The sequence below is a fragment of the Neolamprologus multifasciatus genome, chromosome 3 (assembly GCF_963576455.1).
Source record: "Neolamprologus multifasciatus chromosome 3, fNeoMul1.2, whole genome shotgun sequence".
In the NCBI taxonomy this organism is placed as follows: Eukaryota; Metazoa; Chordata; class Actinopteri; order Cichliformes; family Cichlidae; genus Neolamprologus; species Neolamprologus multifasciatus.
Window position 1 is genome coordinate 28,894,085 of NC_140441.1, and position 25,181 is coordinate 28,919,265.

At 42.1% G+C, this 25,181-nt stretch overlaps 1 protein-coding gene across 2 annotated transcripts in view; it reads right to left on the reverse strand.

Moving 5' to 3' along the window:
* LOC146522467 (diacylglycerol kinase delta-like) overlaps positions 1-24,133 on the reverse strand; it is a 28,286-nt gene extending 4,153 nt beyond the window's left edge. The window contains exons 1-21 of one of the 2 annotated variants that reach the window (XM_085139504.1): positions 22,448-24,133; positions 22,028-22,187; positions 21,803-21,911; positions 20,591-20,730; positions 17,618-17,705; positions 15,795-15,886; positions 13,057-13,156; positions 11,706-11,771; positions 9,936-10,107; positions 9,727-9,852; positions 9,456-9,540; positions 9,234-9,341; positions 8,599-8,695; positions 8,361-8,468; positions 8,100-8,213; positions 6,514-6,648; positions 5,680-5,843; positions 4,647-4,752; positions 4,358-4,447; positions 2,127-2,240; positions 1,831-1,945 (exon numbers count right to left, since the gene is read on the reverse strand). In XM_085139504.1, the coding sequence (XP_084995630.1) occupies positions 1,831-1,945; positions 2,127-2,240; positions 4,358-4,447; positions 4,647-4,752; positions 5,680-5,843; positions 6,514-6,648; positions 8,100-8,213; positions 8,361-8,468; positions 8,599-8,695; positions 9,234-9,341; positions 9,456-9,540; positions 9,727-9,852; positions 9,936-10,107; positions 11,706-11,771; positions 13,057-13,156; positions 15,795-15,886; positions 17,618-17,705; positions 20,591-20,730; positions 21,803-21,911; positions 22,028-22,187; positions 22,448-22,526 (2,368 nt within the window). In that variant the 5' untranslated portion in view covers positions 22,527-24,133. The remainder of the gene's footprint in view (positions 1-1,830; positions 1,946-2,126; positions 2,241-4,357; positions 4,448-4,646; positions 4,753-5,679; positions 5,844-6,513; positions 6,649-8,099; positions 8,214-8,360; positions 8,469-8,598; positions 8,696-9,233; positions 9,342-9,455; positions 9,541-9,726; positions 9,853-9,935; positions 10,108-11,705; positions 11,772-13,056; positions 13,157-15,794; positions 15,887-17,617; positions 17,706-20,590; positions 20,731-21,802; positions 21,912-22,027; positions 22,188-22,447) is intronic. The other variant, XM_085139512.1, reaches the window with a different exon arrangement.
* Positions 24,134-25,181: the final 1,048 nt, after the last annotated feature.

Sequence of the window (25,181 nt, forward strand, 5' to 3'; positions counted from 1 at the left end):
AGAAAAATGCAAGCTGCTGTTTGTTTGGCAAACTTGATCCTTTGTGGTCTGGTTCCAGTGTCGCACAGAGTTTGATTATGTGGTTTAAATGGTTAAATGGTTAATTAAATGGTTTGCCCAGCGGGAGTAACCACTGCAAACAAACAAACAAACGAAAAACTCTAAATGGCATGACTGACTCAGTATAGCTGTAACCGATCCACAAGAAACTGATCCAAGTCCTGGAGACATGCAGAACCGTCTCCTCGTGAAAGGGTCATTTTTATAGTTCCTCCGTGGGCACTGTGACTTACATACATGACAGATACCAAGTGAAAAAAAGATCACTTCCATTTATTGCACCGAAAAACCCAAAACGTATCCGTCTTTCAAATCATCCTCTCAGGACAGGACCTGTTCACTCCTATACTGCGCACATGAATCTTTATTTGGTTTGGATATGCTTGTGTTGTTCTACTTTGTATTAACACCAGCCAATTTATAATGAATTGGGTTAGGAGATCAAATCAGGACAGGATCAAATCACTTAATATGAAAAGATAATAGAGATAAAAGATGGATTCATTTATGTTTTTCCTTACTAGGTTTAAAAGCCTGAGGTCAGTAGCTGTTTAGTTCTGCTAAACCCAAGAAGACAGGAAAAGAGCCTTTGGTCAACAAAATGCTTGTTGACACAAACTTAACCTTTCCTTTGAGTTATATTTAAAGTTCAAGGAAAATTTTTGTTTTTTCATGACTATTCATGTGTGTATTTGTTTTCTTTTACTATAACCAAGAAGTACTACATAATCCATAAGTTCCCTAGCAATTAATAAAGTATTTTGATTGCAAAACCTCAGTGGAATTGTAGTTTGTCCTTGACAAAGGATAGGAGTGCGCAAGTGTTGCTGCACAGCACACAGAGAGCTTTTTCAGTCAGTTTAATTTCAGAAAGTTTCATTTAATCTTAGGCCAGAGGTTTCTCAAGATGAAACCTCCCCCTGCCGTGTGTTTGGCTCCTTTTTCTCTCATTGTTGGACAGCAGGGGCTAAAATTACTCATTTGATGTTGAAGGTTGCTGACCTGGTCTAGACAACACCTTGGTCTTTTGTATTGCTGTAACCCACATCCCAAAGAAATGAACAAACACAGCTAATGGCTCAGTCACACTACAGCGAAAATAGGACGGTAAACTCTTTCTGACTTTGGGGAAAAAAAATATTTAAAATTCTGGTGGTTGCCCAATGATTGCTTTCAATATTTTTGCTGACAACGAAGAGTTGCGACTGACAACCTTGTCTGGGCAAACACTCAAACACAAGGCTATTGCTCAAGTTGTGGTGGGAGGCAACCTGTCTCCAAACTGACTGCAGTCACTCTCCAACAGATTGGCCAAGATTTGCAAATAACTGGAGTCTATTTTTGCAATAGGGAATACGATTGACTGGTTCCAAACTGACTGAGCCATTTTGCATTTAAATTGCTGTCCTGAAGCAACTGCATCACTATTTGTAACTCTTTAGAAATGTATAACTGTCTGTTTTAAATGTATGTGGTTCTGAACTCTTAACGCAAGTAGTTAATGTGAAGTTCTGTGCATGGAGATGGCAACAGGTTTTGCTGATTTATTATAGTTAATCAGCATCTTATTGATGTGTTGATGCACAAGTCTTGACAGACCAAAGTTGCTTCGAAGACAACAACTGGCTACGAGTGCTTGCAAACCTGCTCCCAGTCTTCAAAGCAACCATTTCAAAGGCAACAAGACAGTGAAATGTTTGGACATGATCACAATAAATTTGTTCCTGCTGTGGTCAACAAACTAGTTTAACTGTTTAACTGATCTTTTACCTGAGAGAGAACTGTTGGACTTCTGCTTGTGGAGCTTCTCTCTCTCCTTCTTCCCCTTAGGTATGATCTTAAGCTTCATACTGCTGCTGCTCTTAGTGCTGCTCCTCACTGAGTCCTAAAAATAAGAGATTGATGGGTACACAGTGAGGGATATTTTGCTATGTGAAAGTCGTCAGTGAAGGCAGATGGGCTGCTACTGAGCAACAGAAGTGACACTGTGGCACTTTGCTGGTTGTTAGTCTGTGATAATGCCACGGCTTCTCTCTGACACAAACAAACACTGCATCCCATCCCACCTCCTCGGTGCACTGCATGAGCGGGCAGATCCAGTGGATGTCATCCAGCTTGTGAAGCTCGGCGCTGAGGCTGTTCAAAGTCAAGCGAAGCTCCTCTCGCTCTGGAGACTCAGACTGAGAGAAGGTGAAGAAGAGTTCAATTATAAATCAGAATGGGACATTTGACAGTTAACCCAAACATTGAAAGTTGGTAAAAAGTCAACTCCTGTTCTGTCTCAATGCATGTTTTTGACCCCTTCTGATTCACAAATGCATAAAACACCTGTTAATGTGTCAACAGTGGTTACTTCCAATTTCTTTGAAAGGAAAAATATTTTGTATATTTTGCTGCACTACCCATCTGTGTAATCATCACATGTTCACGTCATTTCATCACTCATCAAAACAAGTTTACAGAAGTAAAATCCCTACCTGTGGTTCACCATTCAGTGTTAAAAGGAAGCGAAAGTTAAACCCTGTTTATTAACTAAAAAATGGCTTTTAGATACTTCAAAAGAAGCAGATTAAACTGCATCCCCAGGAAATTTGTATCTGGCACTCTCTAACATGTAGACGTGTTAAAGACAGCATCAAAAGAAGTAGAGGTGGGTTGCAATGCGGCTTGCAGCAAGACTAAAACAACTTAAATGTGCTTTATCCAAGATTTACCAGAAGGATGAGCAGAAGGCTATCATCTGAGCCATCAGCCAATGCTGTCTGGCACCGCCATGAGCCATTCAGCATGCACTAATGCTGTTCTCGGTTTGTCCCTCTTGCTGTGAACAAAGGATTGTTCAATTTGTCCAACTGTGCATGAAGTGCCACCCACAAGTTGAAATGTCTGGACACACCATACAGTCGAGCTGTTCCCACGACAGCTCCGTGGGACTGAGATCTGGTGACTGCACTGGACATAGACCGAATACCAGCTGACTGTTACTTGAAATAGTTCTCACATAGTTTGGAGCTTTGTTTTGGATCATTTTCCTGTTGTAGGAGGAAACTGGCATCGCCACAGGGTATGGCTTGTGTTGAAAAACGGAGCAATATCCTCCCTTGTTTCAACAATAATTTCTCTTACACAAACCTTCCCCCCCTCTGCAACCAAACTATTGGATTTCTCCACCATGCTTTAAAGTTATTGTTGAGCTCCTCCAGCACCTATTTATTTGTTCCGAATCTCACAAATGTTCTGTTTTGACCACAACTCCTCAAACTTTAGATTAATGGATCTGTAAGGCTGGTTTCTAATCTTCCTCCATCCAGTGTTTGTGTTCTTTCCCCACACAGTTTCCTTTTCCATTTATTGGCCAGAGTCAAATTAAGCTTTTTCCTTTCAACTCTGCCTAGAAGGCCATCAGGAAGATGTCTCATGATTACTGCTGACACTGAAACTAGTTATTTACGGGAACTGTTTATGGAAGGTGCCAGTCAAGGCACTTCTCTTTCTGTTCCCGTCAAAGTCAGAGCATGTTTTCTCCAAAGGGAGTTGTTCCTTCTGGTCTTTGTTGAGCCATGCTCTAGTCTTTATTTTTTAATCGGGTGTACACACAGGAAGAGCAATGAAAAAAAAAAAGGTAACTTGTGCCGAGCAAAATAAGCCAAATAAATTAACAAGCAGTTAAACTAATGTCAACTTTAAAGCCACATCCACACTGGAAGTGATTTGCAGCGATGTGGTGACCAGAAACTACCGAAACTGAAAGAAATGCTGATTACGAATGAAACAACCACCATGATGGGACGTGAGTGGGACCTCAGATAACCAGGTAAGTGCCTGAAGCAACTTCCAATGAGAGTGAAGGATATATGAAATATATTGGAAGTCGCGATTACTCGACAGTGACAAGCAATCAGCTTCAAGGAGCAAACTGCTTCCAGTGTGAACGCAGCCTCCTGACTACCAATGGGAATGAACAATACGCCTGACTGACTCATGACAGGGCAGAAAATGTGCTAGACGGTTACCTACACAGTCAGCTTGATCGTCCAGTAGCGACTAACAGTCAGTATACAGTAGTCATATGCGGAGTTCTCATTTTATCTGCTCGTCTGCACAAAGGCCCACTGCTTTAAACTGTGAGATTTCCTTAAAGCTACAGCGAACACAAACTGAACAAACACGTTGAACAGCAGAAGCTGAAATATGAGATGGAATATCTGAATGGCTTCAGAGGAAATGAAGGACCGAACGCAAACAAGGAGGGAAACAAAGAACGGAGAGACGAGAGGGATGAACGGCTGAGGCGTACCAGTAGTTTTCCATCGAGCAGCATCCTGGTCTCAGCCTGGAGGACTTTACTGCTGTTAACAATTTCCACTGCAGTGCTGCGACTCAGACACTGAGAAAAAAAAAATTTAAAGTGACTGTTTTGAAGACATACGTCGTCCTCGAGGTGACATCACTGATGGAGTTCAGGTTAACAGGCTGCAAATTTAACAGCCTTTACATTGACATGAAATCTGAGCATTTTTCTGAAAATCTGGTCATTTTGTGCCATCAATAAACTCCCCCATCTGCTCTCCGCCTCTGTGTCTTACCTCAGGGCTGGACAGTTTGGCCTCTGTGAGCACCAGGGCAGTGGCGTTCACTGCGTGAGCCAACTCCTGCTCCACCAGCTTGTGTGTCTTGGCCGCCTCGCGGATTCTGGGCGGGCACAAAGCAGGAAATTGTGAGAAAAAACAGAAAAGCACAATTATGGCCGCTGTAGCCTGTTGATACGTACCCGCCTCTGAATTTACTTTATTTTACTGTCTATTATTGTATTGCCTCTTTCTCAAATATAACCAGAGCATCTTCTACTGTGTGCTTAAATTATTTGTAACACATCTCTCTTGAATTGAAATTCCCTTTACAAATGTTTCTCCACATCTGAGGCAAGTTTACAAATGTAATTAAAATATTTATCATCCTGAAAGTACGGCAGTTTGGAAACATAACCGAAGACATCATAATAAACACAGCAAACTGAGACAGGAAGAAGAAGCTGCAGAGGGACACTACTTGTTTGCAAATGTGAAAAAGAGAAATAAAACAGCTCATCAGTGCAACGGAGACAAGCTCAACGCAAGTTTGCAAATAAGCCAGTTAATTGCGGTGGGATGAGGAAATTACCCCTTTATGGTCTCCACACACAGACGGATGCAGCTCAGTTAGACTGAGCTGTTTGCAATGTTTGAATGATATATTTTAAAATAATGTAGAGCGGGCATGGGGAACTCGAGGGCCGGTGTCCTGCAGGTTTTAGATCTCACCCCGGGTCAACACACCTGAATCAAATGATTAGTTCATTACCAGGTCTCTGGAGAACTTCAAGAGGTAATTTAGCCATTTAAATCACATGTTTTGGATCAAGGACACATCTAAAACCTGCAGGACACCGGCCCTCGAGGCCTGGAGTTCCCCCATCCCCGATGTAAAGAAGAGAAGAGTTTTTCAATTTTAGTGCTAAATTTGTATTTTTAACATTTTCTTCTGACCACAAAACAGCATCCAGCTTTTAAAACCACTGTGTGGCGTCAGCACACACTAATAAACAGCTGAGACGAGAAGAAAATCTGAAGCGGTGCCTACTTGTTGATGAGCGTGTCGGCCACGATGCCTAGCTGCTGAACCTGGGCGCACTCCTCCTCGGTCAGGTACTCCATGGACTGCTGGGAGTTAAGGCGGGGCCTGCTGGCGCGGTAGCTGTCGATCTTCCTCTTGTCCTCCCACGACTTCAGCGTGCTCTCAAACGCCTGGTTGTAAAGAGATCAATGTTCAGCCAAGCTAGTGCTGCTGAGCCATCTTTGAAAGAGAAGCCCATTTCAAACAAATCCAAGAGCCACCCGATGTCTGCTTTGAAGGAGTTCCCCTGTCAGTTACTGTGCGGTTTGTAGAAATAAATGTCAGGGTGCATTTAATTTCAGGTCTAAGACTAATACACAACAGCAAAGACATATTTTTAATCTCATGAAGGAGCAAAGAAAGAAAAGTGTTTCATTATGAATTTAAATTAAAAACTCGCCAATAATCATGCCTCAAGCAGGCAACCAGCAAGGAAAAGACATAACTGTCACTATTTCACTGAATAAAGCCGCATTTAGGGAGGATAAAACCAGCGAGCCAACTCTGTGGTGCTTAAGGAGGGGAAACCATGGAAACAAACTGCCCAAATGTGCTTGGCTCAAGAGAGCTCTCAGAGGTTTGAGCAGCATGAAGGGAGAACAAACACTGGGTATGGATGTGATTTAAGAAATCCCAAAATAGAAAGACTCAACAACACGGGCAGAGCGCTGAGTGTCCAGCTGCAATATTGATGAAAGGAAAAGGGAGTATCTCCAGCCACTGCTGGTTTTAACATGCATGCCGCAGACATGGGTATGCAAAGTGCAGGTGCAGGTTTTTTATGTGTGCGTCAGCGCTCACCCGGTCTCTCGTGAGCATCTGAGCGCGGTTCTTGTGGATGATCTTGACGATGCCGGGCGGCTGGATCCAGGCCTCTCCGTCCACCTGCACAGGAACCCCCTCCTCCCCCAGGATGGTGATCTTCACCTGGCGGCACTGAGAAGTGGCAGAGCAGAAAACAGCAGCTGTCAGATGCGGGGGTTTGAGTGCTTTTTTATCAGCTAACCCCTTAAACTGACCTCCTCTGCCCTCTACTGATGAACACTGAGCAATTCATGCGAAAAAACCAGCAAGTTTAAGGGTTGGAGCTCTTCTTGCACGGTTGGATTTTATACCTCTTCACAGCCCACAAAGCTCAGAACAAACAACTCTTAATTCCAGTGAAACAACAAGACTTTGTGACTAGTCACAAACCTGTTATTTCTTAGCAGTATTTTTATTACCTGATAGGAAAACAGTTTCCCTTTTCCAATCACCAAGGCCTGATAATTTGTACTAACCAAGAAAGCTCACCAGCCACAAAAAGATCCTTGTCATTAGTTGTTATTAAATTAGCAGGATTACCCAGCCAAAATAATTCATGATAACAGCACAGTGGAAATAATACCAGGCCTACTACGTTGAAGTGCCAAGGGCTTTAACTCCCAGTGAAAAACATCTGTTGATAGTTCAATTTTATTTATGTAGTGCCAAATCTAAATAAGTCACCTCAAGGTGCTTAAACTGTAGGGTAAAGATCCTGCAACAATTAAGAGGAAGCACTTAGCGAAAGTGGGAAGGAAAAACTCCCTTTTAACAGGAAGAAACCGGCAGAACCAGTTTCAGGGAGGGGCCATGACCAAAGTGAGTGAAAACAAGCAACAAGCTGGTTTTGGGGACGGTGGGCACCTGGCAGATGCCACGGATGCCTTTGAAAGAGGATGACAACAGCGAGAGGAAAAGGAAAGCTCGCCTTTATGTATGTACAGCCACAGGGGGAGAGTTTGGGCTGTGGTCCGCCTCCAGTTATTGAATTATTGGTGCACTGGGACGCTCTTATTTAAAATAAATGCCAGTGTATGAAAATATCTTCGGTGTGTAGCTTATTCAAAGACTGTTTTAATCTGAATATACATTTTTAGATTACTCATGTTGCACATTCATGTAAACACTGACTCCATATAAATATTATAATTACTCCACGGGCTCCTTTATTATCCTTCAAATGTAGATGACTGTGGAGAGTTCTTATTTATATACAGTAAGGATCAGACCTTCAGCTGCAGGTTAAACAAGATTCCTTGAGCTGTTGGTTCAGAGTGGAAATTAAATATTTGCATCTGATATTTGTCTTTTATTGGTGCAGAAAGTGACGGCCACGGGATTTGATCCCAGGTTGTTTTGTGTTGCTTCCTGTTATTAAACCTCAACCTCTGATAAGAGCTGATGTGCAGTGTTTGCAGGTCCTGAAATCTTGTGGACTTTCACCTTCTCAGCCAACCTTAACAGTGGTTTAACTTGCTCAGTGTGTCCTTTTGAAGGCCAAACTAAGATGCTGATGTAGGGAAGAGGTTTTAAAAAGGTTCTGTCAGACATATAGAGGTAAGCGTTATATGTGTCTGTGTTACCTGTGCAATGCGATGGTGCTGCAGGTTTATGACTCTGGACATGGCCATCTGCATGCTGCCGAACACCGCCACCACCTCCAGCTTCTTATCATCAAAAGACGGAGCTCCAAAGTTCTGGAGGTGCACACGATAAAATCAAACACCGTCAGCTTCAAATTTAGATGAATTTGAAATGTAAAGTAAAAATTCTGATTTATTTTCTTGTCTTTTCTTTTCTTTTCACTGAGAATGCTTCTGAAGGCCCGGTTGCACAACACTCACATTGTCCTCCTTGGTGCCTCCCCAGAAGTTGATACCACCTGCATAGCTGGGGATGTTGAGGACAGCCAAGCCCTGCAGACTCGGCAGAGACATGGGAACCCCGTCACACTGTGGACAGAGGAGAGGATACGCTTCAAGACGAGGAAAACTCAGCAGGTTTGCATAAAACAGCTGACAGACATTTGTTTCCCTAAAGAAAACCATTGGGTGTGTGTTCATGTACGCCTGTTTTTTTTACCTCCAGCTGAACTCTCTGCTCTAGGTTCTTGTACGTCTTCTGGACCAGCTCTTTGGTCCCCAGGACTCCGTACCACATCATGTTCTTGGTGCGACTACTGCAGAGGGAAAAGCAAACCAGTCAGGCCTGAACACAATATGATAAACTGATGTGTTGCTTAACAAAGTGCAACAAAAAAATGCCATAAAATCTAAAACTGAAGCGATTTAAGCAGATATTCTTCTGCTGTTAGCCTTAGGAGGTCATTACTGGGGGAACTTTGTCATCGTGATAGGACGTTTCTTTCTGATATGCACCTTTATTTACTGGCATGACTGAGAATGTCACGGACTAGTAGGTCACATGTAGCGTAATGAACTGGGATTACTGTGGGCATTTACAAAGAGTGCAGTGACAAGATTGCGTGTAAGGTTGAACCCCACAGATTTGATGCAACTGACGCTGATGGATGTGTATTTATGGGAGTTCCTATCTCAAGGTGACACACAGTTTAGAAAAAAAGCTAGAAAGCTTATTTTTATTAACTTGACATTGAAATAAATTGACTGTTTGGGGATTGTGCTTACACGTCATTTTGCCCCGTTGACCCTTTATAATCAGGTTTGTGCGTCTGTGTGTTTGTTGGGTTTTTTTACCTGCATTTTTTTGGGTGCTCGTCTCTTTTGTTGTTGAACTCGAGGGAGATTTTGGCGTCCAGGCCGATGCCGAAGTAGTTGTTCATCACACACTTCTCTGAGCACTGTCTGTAATTATGAAGCATGCAGACGGTTTATTAATACCTGATTTTGTGTGAGTGTGTGTGTGTGTGTGTGTGTGTGTGTGTGTGTGTGTGTGTGTGTACTCATGTGCGCGCTTACACAGAGTCCTCGCTGAAGGTGACAGTGTTGAGGCTCTCTGGCTTCTCCAGGACGATGGGAGAGGTGGGACTCAAACTTCCTTGACCTGGATAGAACAGCGGTAATAGGAGAAGCGCCTTTAGATTGAAACTGGTGGCTTTTTTAAGGAGTGAAGAACCTCCAAAGCTTTAAAGAGAAATCACTCTGTCCACTGCTTTGACTCTTTAATTTGCTAATGCGTGAACTAAGAGCACTTTGGCGTGGCTCGTATCCCTGCTGTGATCAAACTTACGTGGCTCGGCATCCTTCAGCTCCTCACTGTTTTCTCTTTTGATGGAGGATGAAGACGACATCCTTTGGACCTGTGTGTGCCGGTTCTGCTCGTCAACCACTGACATGATGATAGACAACCGGTGAACTGCACGCAGCATGCTTGTATTTTACAAAATAAGCCAGCCCTGATGTTGTGCACTAAATGACGAGAGTAGAACAGCGGCTTACCTTTCTCGGCCTGCTCGATGATCTGCCTGAGCGCCTTCTTCAGACTGTTCGCCCTGAGCATCAGCTGCTCTTTGGACCGGTACGTTTTGTCCTCCGATCCCGGCTCACTGCCACTTTCATCGTGGCTCGAGCCACCGCTCTCCTGGCTCGGCACCGTACCCGCCGGCACCACCTGGATGAAAGTACAAGTAAAAACCTATAAAACCTGTAAAATAGGTCCTGGTATGCTGCTGTTTGATGGCTTCTTTTGTGGGATTCCTGATATTTCCCGACTTCCCCATTCAATCTGTTATATTTTACGAGCAGCAGGAGCCCAGCATCACAATATCACCAAAGCAGCAGTGTTCAACCTGAAAGCGTCTTCTCATTCATATTTTTTTACGATCCCTGCTTCGCAGCCCTCTACAGCGGTGCAACATCAGCGAGAGGCAGCAGTTATCATCCTTTAACGACAGAACTGCGGCTACACACAGAACTTTGAATCAAAAGTAAAAATTCAATGCACTTCCCCTTTTACTGAGCAGAAAGTTTAAATCATGCTGACATTTTGAGGGCTGGGCTGTTTCTTCTAAAGCAATGACATCAATCTCTGGATAAAAGGCTCCACAGGGTGCAGAGGCACAGAAAGCTGGATGATGTTTTGCTCTTGAGCTCTCATGAGGAAACTTAAAATGTGTGCAAAGCCACCATTTTCTTTTATACTTGACCTCATGTTTCAGACAGTCCTTAGTTTATCATTGCAATCCTTATTTTCTGTTTAGTTTGAATTCCTAGACACTGTATGTGTTTATTATTTGCAGTACGAATACTGCTTTGTTTGTTTTAGTAATTCGTCTACTGCGCAATCGTTAGTTCAAGACTGGGAGCAGACACTGACTGGGAAGGAGAGACTATAATTAGGGGGAGACGACATTATCATGCATAATATGACAATCAATCACAAACATTAGGCTGTTTTTCAGTCTAAGCACTTTCATGAAGCAATAAATATTAAAAGTATGGTTCACTTTTGAGATGAAGGCAGCCGTAATAAAAATGTCATTTATTGTAGAAAAAAACTTCTGTTCAAGGTTACAAATAATCTTCTTGTGGCCTCTAGTAGTGGACTCATCTCTGTTTGTTCCACTAGATCTCAGTGCTACATTGGATACTGCTGACCACAATATTTAAATACATACATCAGAACATGCTGTAGGTATTACAGATACTGCACTTCAATGGTTTGTATCATATTTATCTAACAGACTCCAATGTGTTCAAGGAGAGTCCTCTTCACACGCTGAGGTTAATGATGGAGTTCCACAGGGTTCAGTGCTAGGACCAATTCTGTTTACATTATACATGCTTCCCTTAGGCAGTATCATCAGAAGGCCTAGCACTGCAGATGACACCCAACTTTATCTGTCCATGAAGCCTGATAACACACACCAATTAGTTAAACTACAGGAATGTTTCCACTCACTACTACTGAACTTTTAACATTATACAGATTCAAATGATGGTTCAAGGACAGAAGGGAGCAGAGACATTTTAAAAAAGAAGCATTTATAAAGCCGTAAGGATAGAAGTAAGAATAAAATCAAAGTAGTGAAGGAACAGCGGTGGATGGTTACATAAGTGAGTCAAAACCTACAGGAACCCACATGCACGTTATTAAACTAAGTACTCTGTGGGAACTGTAAACATGATCTGGGTATAAATGGTTGTTATGTCATTGTCAGTGTGGAAATGTTGGTGTGTTTGCACAGTTGTCACACTTGTTGTCATTACCTGGGCTTCAGCTTCCTCACTTAAGGCCTTGACGAGGGAATCGAGCTTCTCGTTGAGCAGCGCACACTGAGAGAAGAACAGAGAGGGAGACTTTCATTATCCGCATTGCTTTCTTTCTCACTTCAAAATCACACGAGTGCGGTGTAAATTTGGACATGCAGTACGCATCACTTTGAAATCGTCACTCTGTGAGGCTGCAGCAACACCTAAAACCAGCGTGAAAGCAATACTCGCTCTGATTTGGTGCACACGGGACTTTTATTTGGAGACTTGTGAAGCATCAACGCTGCTTCGCAGTATTTAGAAAAAGGCGGGTAAGTCGGAGGGTGGAAGCTTAAAAGATTTTTCTTAGTTTTTTAGAATCTTTTACTTCTTGAAGTGATTTTCTATGCAGAGACTTCAGCGTAAATGTTGTATTCAGGGGTTGTAGTCACGTGATCATCATCTATGTGGCGTTAACTTGTCCACCATCAGGACAACAGACTGGATGCAAAAGAAAATTGCGTGCAACCAGCATTTGGTGAGTCGTGGTGAGCGTTTGCAGAAAACTTTGCAGCAAACCACGACCAAAGCAGCTTTTTGGTGCAGCACCCTGTTTGCAACTGATTTCACCTAGCAACTGTGAACAACCTCTAGCAACCATTTGCTAACTGGGAATGCATCAGACGGTCACTGACCGCTCTCTAAGCCTTTATATCTGAAATGAGTAATACACCTGCTAAACATTAAACATGATTAAGGTAAGGACTCATTTACGGACTAGGATCTTGCCCAAGGATGCTTTTGCACGCTGGCAGGAGGAGCTGGGGATTGATCCCCCAATTGGTAGAAAACTCACTCTACCACCTGAGTCACCCTAAAATGATGTGAAAACTGGGGGTAAAATAAAAAAAAAAACAAAGCAAGTGCATCCAACCCTGTTAGACTTTTGAGTGCGTAACACTAGATCAGACACAGCAAGACCTGAAATTTCTGAATTTAGATGTTATCCCGTCGTTGTATCCTATTAAGTCCCAAATAAACAAGAAGCAGCGTGAAAATGATCAAAGCATGAGTGGGTTAGAGTCTTTTGTGCAGACAGCAAGGAGTGACTTTGACTCCGTTTTTAATGCTTGCATTCAGACTTCCAGCTTCAGTGTCTCCATTTATTCTAATGAAGAGTCAAATAATTCAGCAAGAAGAAAACATGAACTGCCAAAGGCGCAGAACACTAAAGCAGGGACTGATAACACTGAACCTTCAACTATATTTCACACTCTCAATTATACGCACGCACACCTACACTTGCCCGCTAGTTACTGTTATACAATCTCTTACATAACCCACGCGGCTGCACACAAAACCCATTTACCTTCTTTGCCATGGCATCTGCCTCCTCCTTGTTCTCCGTGGCTCTCTCATACGCCTTCCCCACCTCCGCCACAAAATCATTCACCGTCCCACACAAAAATCTGAAAGGGGGGGGGGGGGGGGGGGGGGCATGAAGGTGAAGGTTAACGTGATTAACACAGAGAGTGAAACTACTTATACGGCTAACAAGTTTCAGATTGTGTGAGTCACTGTGCAGTTACTGAAGATTACACACACACACACTCTTGTTTTATTGCCACCTACCTGCCTGTCAGCTACGTCGCCTCCACACAGTCACTATTACTCACAGCTGTTACATTGCCGCTGCATGACTCAGCGGGGAGGCCTCTCCAAATTCTCACAGTCCTCGTTGTGCTTTTTAGCAAATATTGGATGCTGAAAAATGATCGCCTCTCACCTTCTACAGAAACACGCAGTTTATGTCCTCCAGTGCTGCCCAGACTATTTATTTTACTTCTATATTAGATGTGTGGAAATTACATGTCTCATGGCACCTTTTTAATGAATTTAAGCGTCATCTTTGAAAGGTAAAGCTTCTAGTGCTGATGAATATCTATTCAGCTTCACCGGTGCTACAATCAATCACGTGCAATGGCTCAGCAGCTGCAGGTGACGCGGCAATAACGGTAAAGATGTCACTAAAGGATAGAAGATACAACTTTATCTGGAAGCTCTTTTTAAGGTGTAACTGCTTTTAAGCAGAGCGCCCAGAGGCTCTTACAAGATGTTTTCCAGGTGGTGTTCAGATTAGTCAGATACAGTTACTCCACAGATTATGCTTTTGTAAACTTTCTTCTCATAGTACTTTTATAGTGTAGCGGTTCACTTAATACACATATCATAGTACTTTTAGTCCCCCTGACATATATCTCTATGTATATCATATGTTTCTATAAAACAGCCACTATCTGATGTGTGATTAAAAAAGGTCCAAAAACTTCATTATGTTTAAATTTAGTAAATTTCTTGAAAGGGAAGTTCCTGTTTCTTCCTGTTAAAAGGGACTTTTTCCTTCCCACTGTTGTCAAGTGCTTGTTCAAAGAGGATGGTTTGATTGTTAGGATTTTCTCTGCATACTGTAGGGTCTCTACCTAACGATATCAAACACTATGAGACCACTGCTAGTGTGATTTGGTGCTTTATAAATAACTGAACTGAATCTTCCCTGCACACCTTGGACGTCCAAAAGCAAAAATCAACTTCTGTTTCAAACTGATCCAAATTTGTGTGGAGGATGATCACTTGCTGTCACCTCAGAGCAAGAAGGTCCTGGGTTTGAATCCACCACCTAGCACCTTGAGGAGTTTGCATGTTCTCCCCGTGGCTGTATCGGTTCTGTCCGGGTATTCTGAGCTCCTCCCACAGCCCAAAGGGTTAACTGGCAATTCTAAACTGGAAGTTTGTGTAACGGATGGCTGTCTGTCTCTCTGTGTTAGCTCTATGATCGACTGAGGACCTGTCCAGGGCGTACCCTGACTGTCACAGGGATAGGCTCCAGAGTCCTTTCTACCCTGAATTGGATAAGTAAAAGAACTAGATGAGTCATCACTTTTGACAAGAACTAGGTCTCTAGATATAAGATATTAGTTTTAAAAGAGCCCTATAATGTTGCATTTCAGGCCCAACTTGCTGGATTCGCCTCCCTGTGACTTCATCAACTTTGAGAATTTAAATGTGTTGCAGCCAGCATCACAGAGGCACAGCTAACAGACTTCAAGGGAGAGATTTAAAAATCAAATCCACAATGAAAGAAGTCCAGAGGTGCACCAGGGGATGATCCTGAAGGAGAGACTAGCTTAACTGCAAACCAGGTGAGGTTTTAGATTTTTGTGTGCCAAATCCCAGAACTTTCTCGAACTTTCTCGTAAATCTAGCACACTTATTTGTCTCTACTGTCCCTGGCATGTTAGTGTGAGATCATTGTTAATGTTTTAGAGGGCTCCATTAGAGTGTGACAGCAGGCTTACATTACTTACTCCTCTAAATGCTTCGCTGGCAGAGCGACATCCCGTTTCTTACATTAAGTCCCGAACCTGTGCAGGAGCTACACCAGACTCTTCTATGAGTTTTCACTGATAGTAAACTCAGGGTGAGAACAGTACCTAGCTGAACTCCATAAATATTATTTTAATGTCATTTCGTGCTTGAATTCTGTTCACACATCAAATCCTGTTAAAATTCTGTTTGCTGCATTAAAGTTTTTAACCCTGGAGAAACCATGGGGTCAAATTTGACCCCATGGTTTCTCCAGGGTTAAAAATAAGTTATTATTGTTATATTTCATGGAAAATCTGCTGTGAACGTGTCCTGAAAGTCCCCGAGGTGTTGTAAATGTGCAGCAGGTCTGAACTAAAATAAGCATCGTTTTAAAGAAACACATGCAGAGAAATGGAGACGAGTCCTGCTGCACGGTTCCCCAAAGGGAGACGACTAATGTACTAATGCACTTAGGATGACCCCTAAACACTGATTCATCTGTTCACTCACAGACACGCTCGCACTCTCAAGTGTGTGTGTGTGTGTGTGACCTCAGGATGAGAGCAAAGCATATATACACACATTTAAAAAATACCAAGACAATCACTCGACATCCCCGTCTCATCGTCAGCCCCTCTCCCAGGCTTCATTCACCCATCATTATTATCCTTTACCCTCCCATCTACTACTTTCCTCCCCTCTTGTCTCATTTCTGAGTTTGGAAGCATTCGTGGCACGTACTTGGCAGAGGAAATGACATCACTGTGTTTGTCCGAGTCCAGGATCTTGGCGAGGTGGGAGGCCACGGAGTCTGCATACTGAGTGATATGGACCTGTGAAGAAGAGAGGAAGGTTTCAAGTTAACAGAGAAACCAAAGAAACTTGAGCTGTAGTTTAATCAAACACTCTGGTTAATGAAGTGCCAAAAGATATTTTTCCCTTTCATCTGGAAATATTAATTTACTGATGTTGGCACTAATTATGTGAGCTTAAAGGACCTAAGATCACATTTATCTTTATTCTTTTTAATAGAGGCTGTAACCACTGACTACTAGCATATGCCTACTCAGAGCTTTTATTTTAATATCTTTTTTTGAGAACTGAAGCAGCAAAATCATCCACTTTTGGGCAATATGGAACCCAAACTCAGTCCCCTAAAGATGATTAACATTATTATCTTAGATAGAATTAATTATCAGATTTAATGTAACTAATATTAAATTGATTTCAGTTTTATTTTGGACAAAGATTTTGCAACTAGCAACAGGTTGGGAACATTATTTGTTGAGTTTCTCAGAGATGAGGCTATGGGCAGAGGTTCACCACTTTGCAAAATAACTACATCTACAAATTGTGGAGCAATTGCAAAATAATCTAATTTGTGAAAGCTTTGACTGTCTCATCCACATTTCCTAACACCGTCAAAGGATTCAAAGAATTTGGAGAAATCTCTGTGCGCAAACGGCAAGCCCGAATATGTTCTTTCAAATGGTACATTTCTTAAATGCATGATTAGTAAGGTATCTCTTGTCACAAGTGCCACATAAACCTGTGTGATTTCTTTTCACAGGTCATGTTTGACGTGACAAGGCATGAATTACCGCTCGTATTACTCATCCATGCACAGGAAATTCAACTAAATTCGTCTGCGTTTAAGAAAACGTCAGTCCAGGTTTGCAGTTTGTGCAACAAATCCTTCTGCAGAGTGGGGCATGTACAGTCCTGTGAAGAGGTGCACCTGATGATTCAAGATCCTGCAGAGATACTTTAGCCGCAATGATGTGAAGTAAACGTTTACTGTGTGACCTCATCGGACGCTGACATTGCTATGGAAGAATTGCACCTGAATTTCAGTTCATTCATTTGTTTATGCACAGCTCTGTTTCATCAACTTGAGCTCTGGACTTTGACTGGACCGTCGCGACTTAACTGAGGCCTGGAGAGCAGTAACGTTGAACTCATTTTACATCGAGGGCCATATACCGCCCACTTTGAGCTTGGGCTCAACCCTAATAAGCTGTAAAGTTACAAATTTTATTCCCTCCGTGTTTTTTAAAAGCTGTCCAGTAAGCCAGATTGGAGTCTTTGGTGGGCCAAAGTCTTAGATGAAGCTCTTGTGGGCTCACCCTACTTACCCTCTTAATTCCTATAGAAGAGGTAAGGGTGGAGTTAGTCAATCCCCATTTATCACTCAAAAAACTCTTTGGAATTTTACTGCAATGGCAAAATCATTTAGTAAAGAGGATTAATTTATGTGAGTGAAGATGATTTTAGCACGTTAACCACCATCTACTGCATATCTGGCATTGAGAGGCAGCACTCAACTTGAATTGAAAACACAGAGCTGCCCTTTGTCGATATCACCGCCGCTCCCCGTGGTTTGAGTCCAATTGCTTTGGTTTCCAGCTGCCAGGTTCAATTGATTCTCAGCGGATGTTTTCCAAAATAATTTCAGAGAGCTTGGAAGCTCAGCCATTTATGGTCACCATCTGTCAAGAGACAGACAGCCTCTTTTTTTAAAAACAAAAACAAAAAAAAAAAGGAGCCGGTGTGGGGTGATTTACCTGTAGAGGAGAATCGAGGCAGTCCTCTTCCTTCACTATCGGCGTCTGTTTATTGGTGGTGGGCACCTCATATGTCATCACACTCCATCTAAGGAACACAGATTGATATAAAAAAAAAGAAAACCGTATCAGATAATCACACAGAGATAAGACGCAACAGCCTCCTTATCCTGTTCAAACTGCAGATAAGCGGTCAATGAAGAAATGACCTGCAGTTCAAGGTGAGTTCAAAGAGAAGTTTGACCTCTGCTGCCTATAAAAAAGTTTGCGTTATCATTTAATTTCACTCAAAAGACGTCACAACTCGCAGCGTGTGGTAAAGCCTACACTGTCCTTTTACTCCAGAATAGTTTGTTTACTTGAATGAAAACCAAAAGACAAAATTGGAAGAAGCAGCCATCTGCCGTGACCGGTTGGGGTAGATGATTAACAGTTAAAGAAAACATACCCCAAACTCATGGCTGAAGCACATAAGGCATTTTATCTCCCGTTTACATCATCGCCCGCTTGAAGAACCAGGAACCGGGAAGAAGGCCACAGGAAACAAAGACATATTTTCATGGCATGTAGTTCATACCTGAACAGTTACATTTACAGCCAGGTATGTAGAGTATGCTCCATCACTAAGGTAAGCTTCAGGTTATTTTAAGTGACAATAAGAGAGTGTCCAAATGCTGGCACCACGCACTGTGATTGGTTCTTTGTAGTCCCAACGCCATTGGAAAAAGTGTGGATAGGATCGGGTCAATAGGGTCAACTCACGACATTCCTGGAGCCTGACAGTTTTTAACAGCAGGTCATAGTGTGTGTGTGTCAGATTTTCAAATAAAAGACTGAGTATTCAATGAAAGCTACAAAGAGGCTTTGATGGTGGCTCTATAATGTAAAAAAAAAGAAGATATATAAAAATAAATAAATAAATCAAATCAAACATAAGGGTTACTCCCACTGTGACTTTTAGCCTTTTAAAGCTGTGAAATTTAAAAAATGCTTTGAGGTGCCAGATTTTCAACATAAAAGCCTTCTATTTAGCTTTGTTTTAACTTTTTATAAGTATGAAACTGCTCTCTCCCTTCAGCTTTTGAAGCAAACCTGTTTACCTCCAGCTCTTTAGCATCAACCTACAGACTAAGTCCGGCAGTAGCAGCAACCCCCCACAATTTCTCCAGAATCACACATCAAACATAAGGCCGAGGGGCCAGAATCAGTCCCCAAAAAGACTCCCATCTGGCCCACTGGATGACTTTGGAGAATGTGGAGGAGTGAATAACTTTTATCTGTATTTTCATAACTTCTACTGATAAAAACCTCCCCCATAGTTATTAATACTAAACCAACGTAATTAAGTAACTGGTTTTTATTATTATCATCTACTGTAAAAATTTCTGATGGGTACAGTGGTTTAATTAGATAAATAAAAATAGAACCGTTTCTGTGAGTTAATAAAAAAAAAACCTTGTTAGTTATGATTACTGTCCAATGACATGCTACAGATCTTTCTGTACTTTTACACATTTATTTCTTACAACTTAAGCCGAAAGAGCCTTGTTCACAGACTTCTTTCATTTACTACAGCAGCATTTCTTTAGCGTGTAAACAACCAAGACGTACTGTTGGGCACAGCATGCACTTCTTATTTTTTAATGTTAGATATCTCAGCCATTAAAAGTTTAGGTTTTACTGGTTCCACTTAAGATCAAAGTAGTTTGTATGTGGCCCACAATGTGAAATGAGTTGAACTTTCCTGGTCTAGTTCGTTTACTTTAGTAAAGTTTAATATATTTGCTCTTTATTAAAGTTTATCCATGTTGTGGCCCTTCCTCCTTCTATTACAAATATTTTACTCTGTTCAAATCATTCATTATAACTCTTTACTTCCTTATTATTTTGCAGATTTTAAAATCCAAATCCAATTTTTCATGAGCTTAAACGCCGCACTCTGTGCTTGATATTCCAGTTTTCCGATCACATATTCAGTTTTTTTGGTTGTGGCAGCACCTCTGAGCGACAAGTGAGCCTCACAAGGAAGTGCTAAAAACTGCAATTCCACTCGAGGCTGAAAAGTCACAGACTCCCACGTTAAAATGCCCAAATCCTGCAGCAGAAATAAACATGTTTACAGACATCATTAAGTAACAGCTGTGCCAGCACAGGCAGCCACTAGCTGTCTGCTGGATATCACGTTAGATAATTGGAGCCACTGAACCTCTAGGCAGTGTGGTGTTGGACCCTTTGGAAACTTTTAATCTAATTATCTGACAAAAATATGACCTACTCTGTGGTTAATTGTGCTATGAGTCAAAATCTTAAAAATAAGGTGCAAGTAGAAGCGGACATTTAAGAGGTCACTGTTGGATTGTTTAAAATCACTGAGGCTAAGGAAGGCTGTGCTGGATTCACATGATGGCGCACGGGGAGTAAAAAGCTCGCTGCAGCTCATTTTCTGGTTTTAATCGACACCATTTATGGCAAATATGAAAAGGTGGTTTCCAACATTCTGTGAAGCTCGGAGGGCTCTGTATGAATTTGTCCGTGCACTCAGTCCATTTCATTTTGTGCCCGTCGCTGGCACAAAGATTTATTTTTAATTTATAAATCTTTCTCAGGAGTGCAGACAGAAATGAATAGCCTGTAGTACTTTTATTTAATTATTTTTATTACTTTTAGTATCACCTGCTGCTGTCTGCAGCCCTTCAGTGAACCTAATGAAGCGAAATATAAAAACCTAACAGGACCAGATCTGTTTTCATTAATTCGTTCATCTGGGACATCCTCCTCCAGCAAGTTATTTCAAGAAAACACCGTGAACATCTCTCGTCTCACAACCCAAACAAATAAATTAAACCGCACTTACGGTGCACTAGCAGTAACAGCTAAAAGCACTTCAGTCTGGACCTTTTAATTCAGAGGACTTTTACAGGAACCAACCCCAGCTGAAACGAAAGTTTCCACCCTCACACCCTCTGGTCTTACCGATCCAGCATTTTGGTGGTGGCTCTCTCCAGCTTCTCCAGGATCTGTAGGAGCTGAGCGTCATCGTCGCAGAGGCCGCCCCAGCCCAGAACGCGAGCCAGGTCGTTACCTGTGCCCAGAGGCAGCACGCCCAGCTGACACTAGAGACACGCGGAGAAACGAGCCTCAGAAAAACTGATGGCAAAATACAGAACAATAAAAAGCAAACAAACTGCAATGGCTTATTTTTGCACTACATCTGTCTTCTGGGACATCCTCACCCTTTCCTGTGCTTAAAAATATACTTAGACGCCCAATGATATTTGGCTACATGTCTTTGATTTGTTTTAGCTTAAACTGCCTAGCTGCTGATCTGACATGACTTTGACGAATTTGGGGGTAGTCCTCTGCCTTCTTTATTACATCCACTTTGTGCAACGTACCAAGACCACTGATAGTGAAACAACCCCAGAGCATGATGCGACCATCACCATGCTTGGCACCACCATGGCTGCAGTGCTGCTGTCTCCAGAGGGCACTGGGCATGTGTATATTTGTCTTATATTTTAAAATAATTAAAAATCACCATGACATTCATTCCCAGGATGAGTGGATATAAACTTCTAACCACAGCTGTTGGCCTGACAGCAGCAGACAGAAAAATGATGTTCATTTAGTGCCGGTAATAAACTGTCTGTAGTTAACTTCTCTGAGAGGTTTGTTTCAACTGCAATGTTAAATGATCAACAAATCTATAAAAATCGTGCTTAGGTTACAAAAATTCTGACTCCTTGATTTGTTCATCTAACATCTTGAAGCTGATGCTGACTTAGGTGGTTAATCTTATTCATTTAGCCTGGAACAAAACTGATTAGATGTGGCACTTTATATCAAATTAGTATTAATTTAACATAAAAGCCATGTTAATCTGCCACAACATCAATTTATGTTAAATTAATTAAATAAAAGTAATGAATTAGTTCAGCTAAGGAGGCTGTGTTGCCCTTCTCTCTACCATGAACCACTCCCTCTCCAGTCAGGATCAATATTATATTAGACTTCGATTATAGACTCAAGTATGTAAACTTGGCTTATTGTTGGTGTTTCTTCTGAAAGCACCTTTCGCCAGCATCAAGATTAACACAACAACAGGTATCTCGCTGCTTTCTCCTACCCATCAGCGTTACATCATCGACAACATCCACTCCTCCTCGTCCACCTCGTTGTTCTCACCTGTTTATGGAGGTTGAGTTTATCCAGCTCTGAGAGCACCCAGCCCACGCTGCCATCTCCTCCGCACACAAGAATACGAAATGTCACAAACTTCTGGAAGAGGCGCAGGCTGAGGAGGAGAGAACGAGAGGCAGGTGTTTACAGAGAGCAACACTTATTAAATGTTCTGCTGGAGAACGACCTGTAGATATCACATGGACTCAGAAAGAAAAAGCTCTTAAATACCCGAGCTCTGGCCCTCCGTTCATCAAGTCAAAGACCTGCGCTGGGTTCAGAAGCTGCTTGAACTTGCGGAGGAACTTGACCCCCTGGTTGTCCCCGCTTTTAGAGTTGACCAGGACCAAAAGAGGACTGGAGCAGGACGCCGAGGTGGCCTTCCAGAAGCCTGTAAACGAGCAGAAATGTTTGTATAGCTCACAGCGTGGAGTTCAAATGCCACTGGGACCGTGTTCAAACTGTAAACTGCTGATGATAGATGCACAGATTCCAGGGATAAGGGTTAGTAACTTGGAATTACAAATTGTCAGTGTCAGTAGAAAAAGCCAAGTCGGGCTAAGTCACAATTTCATTACATGACTGAACTTTAAAACCTACTGTAAAAGTAATACTGTGTGTCCATGTGGGTGGGAGTAAGAGGTGTCTCACCGTCTGAGTCGATGCTGTTAAGTGCAGTTGGAGGGATGATGGACACTCGACACTGGCCCAAGGGACACACCTTCCCCATTTGTTCCTTACAGCTGTTATGGACCTGTGAACGCACACGTACGCACGCACACACACACACACACAAACATACAGAGTCAGTGGTCTCCAGTAATTCTATATTTCAGTAGAAGCAGAAAGGTCATTACATCCTTCTGAAACCCACCAAAATGCCAGTTCTGTAACCTTTACAAATGCCACTGTGATTCATTTGAGTGTGCGAGCCTGTGTATGCGTGTGTCTTTGTATACCGAGGATCAGACTTCGCATTATGTGTGCCCGTTTGGCCTGAACGCTCAAAAAACACAATGCCGCTCTTGCTAAATGGAACAAGAGGATAGAGTAAAGCTACATCTCTCTGTGTGTTTGAATACTTCCACTGGACTTTTCTGTTTGACTACATCAGTGTTTCAAAACCCACTATAGTAGAGCACAAACATAATAAAAGACAGGCTCCTGTGTACTCCTTATTAAGTAAAGAGCGGCTGTTTCAGGCTTTCCAGCGCGATGCTTTGGCTGGTCTTTTGGTGTACACTGGGTGAAATGACACTAATCCATAATGTGAGGGTAAGTGGTTATAGTGCAAACCACATGGGTAAAAATGCACTCAGCAGCCCGATGCTCACTTCAGTAATTTCCCAGTTATCCCAAATGAACTCCCAACTCATCTCATCTACTGACTGAAGGTTGGAGGTTTGATCATTTGGGAGGATACTGAACCCCAAGTTCTCCCTCCAATGTTAGTTAGTGTAGTGCTTGTATGAATGCATGATTAAGGCACATAAAATGCTTTGAGTGCACTAGTAGAGTAGAAAAGAGCTAAATCAATCAATCTGTTTACAGAGTCTCCTGCCTAATTGTACTGTTGCACTTAAGTAATGGGAACTGTATTTCACGTTAAAACATGTGGAAGAACTATGTTAAAAAAAACGATATATATGCACACTCTGGTTTTACTCTAGTTAATATTAGAGCTGCAGTTTCATACTTTCTTTGCCACTTGGGGACAGACGGTATGGACGCAGCTCTCAGGTCAGAAAGCGCCTTAAACCTGTATTTTCTCTGAAGGCCAGCAGATGGAGAAAGCTGTGACAGGAAAAGACTTCCTGTCCTACTGAGGTTTCTCATGGGATGTCATACGTGCTTCGCTTAAGAGTTGGACGTGGTACAACACTCAGTTGCTAGGGAAACTGGGTGGCTTATTCCCCGACTGGCTGGCGGTTCATGGAGGTTTCTGCGTCTTGCTAGTTGAAATCTGTTGCAAAGAAGGTGCCACACGGTTGTAGTTTTTCATGTTTGCCTGCAAATACTTGCTAACTACTAGTCCACTGGTAGTTAAATTTGAAGAAGTGAAGTGAAGAAGGTTCACTTTCAAAGTAAAAGTTATGCTGGTTGCACATTTCAAAGAAAGCAACTTCAAGAAGGCAAACGGTCTCCATTTCTGATTTGTGTTGCACATCTTACTTGTGTATGAGCCCATCGCTGACTCGTCTGCAGGCCTGTGGGATTTAGCATTTATATTCCCAGCAACTGCCACCAAATTTGATTAGTCTTTCTGTTCGTTCCACTGCTTTCTGTTTTCCTCGTTTGTTTGGACTAGACTCTTGAAAGAAAAACAGCAGCCAAAGGAACTGACGAAAAGAAAACCAAAACAACCCCAAGGGCAAAGAAACAGAAATCACTTGTGTGGGGACATCGTAAAATGGCCTGCATTAGTAGATTGTTCTACTACGATGTCAATATGTCTCACTTGTACAGTCAGGTCTAGTACATCACAGCTACTGCAATAAAAAAAATGGAATGTTTCTGGCTGTAAAACCAAAACAATGGGCTGAAAGGCAATAAAATGCTCCACAGATTTCAGGGGCATCTCTCTGTAAAACTTTTACATATTCTTTTATATTAGGCAAGATTATTTTATCCAATTTATCTGTGAAACACATTACAAAATAATGGTTTAAATGAATTTAAAAGCATGAAAAATTAACTAAAACTTCTACGTATTTTATGCAGAATTTGCAGGACTTTAATTTTATGTTAAGATGCACCAAGTGCTGTTGGTCCTTGTGCCACTTTCTTTGCAGGATTATAACCAGCCTGTCAATGCCCTCCTAAATATTATTAATACTCCAGCACACACAAAAAATGATTCTCCACATCGTGCTTGAGGCGGTCGAAGCGTTGGGTCAGTTTCAGCAGCCCTGGAGCTGACAGGAATTTATCAGCCCCTGTTCCATTTCTCATTTTAACTTTCCTTCCTATTCCTCCTCCGCTCGGGGATCTCTGCTGCCAATCTATGTGCCGTCCCATTAGTCTGATGACTCCGCTGAACTTTTCAGACCTCGAGTCTTCGGAGGAGGTGAGAGCGGGAAGCCAAGGACAATAAAAAGTTTGGGGGGTTTTTTTAGAGAAGGGGGAGGAGCATCTCATGTGGAGAATCACAATTTCCTGCGCATGAGTCAACATGTCCCAAGGGCAGACAAACACATAAAGGAGAATTGAATCTTAATGAATTTATCTGAATTTGATCTCTCTGTTCTGTACGGAGCCGTTCACACGGTTCCAGATAACGAGACGTGTATCGTATTTAATGAAAACCCTGCGTTCATATTTAAATGTGACAAATGATGCACTTTTATTTTGCTGACAACATCGCTTCCCGAATTACCTCCATTAT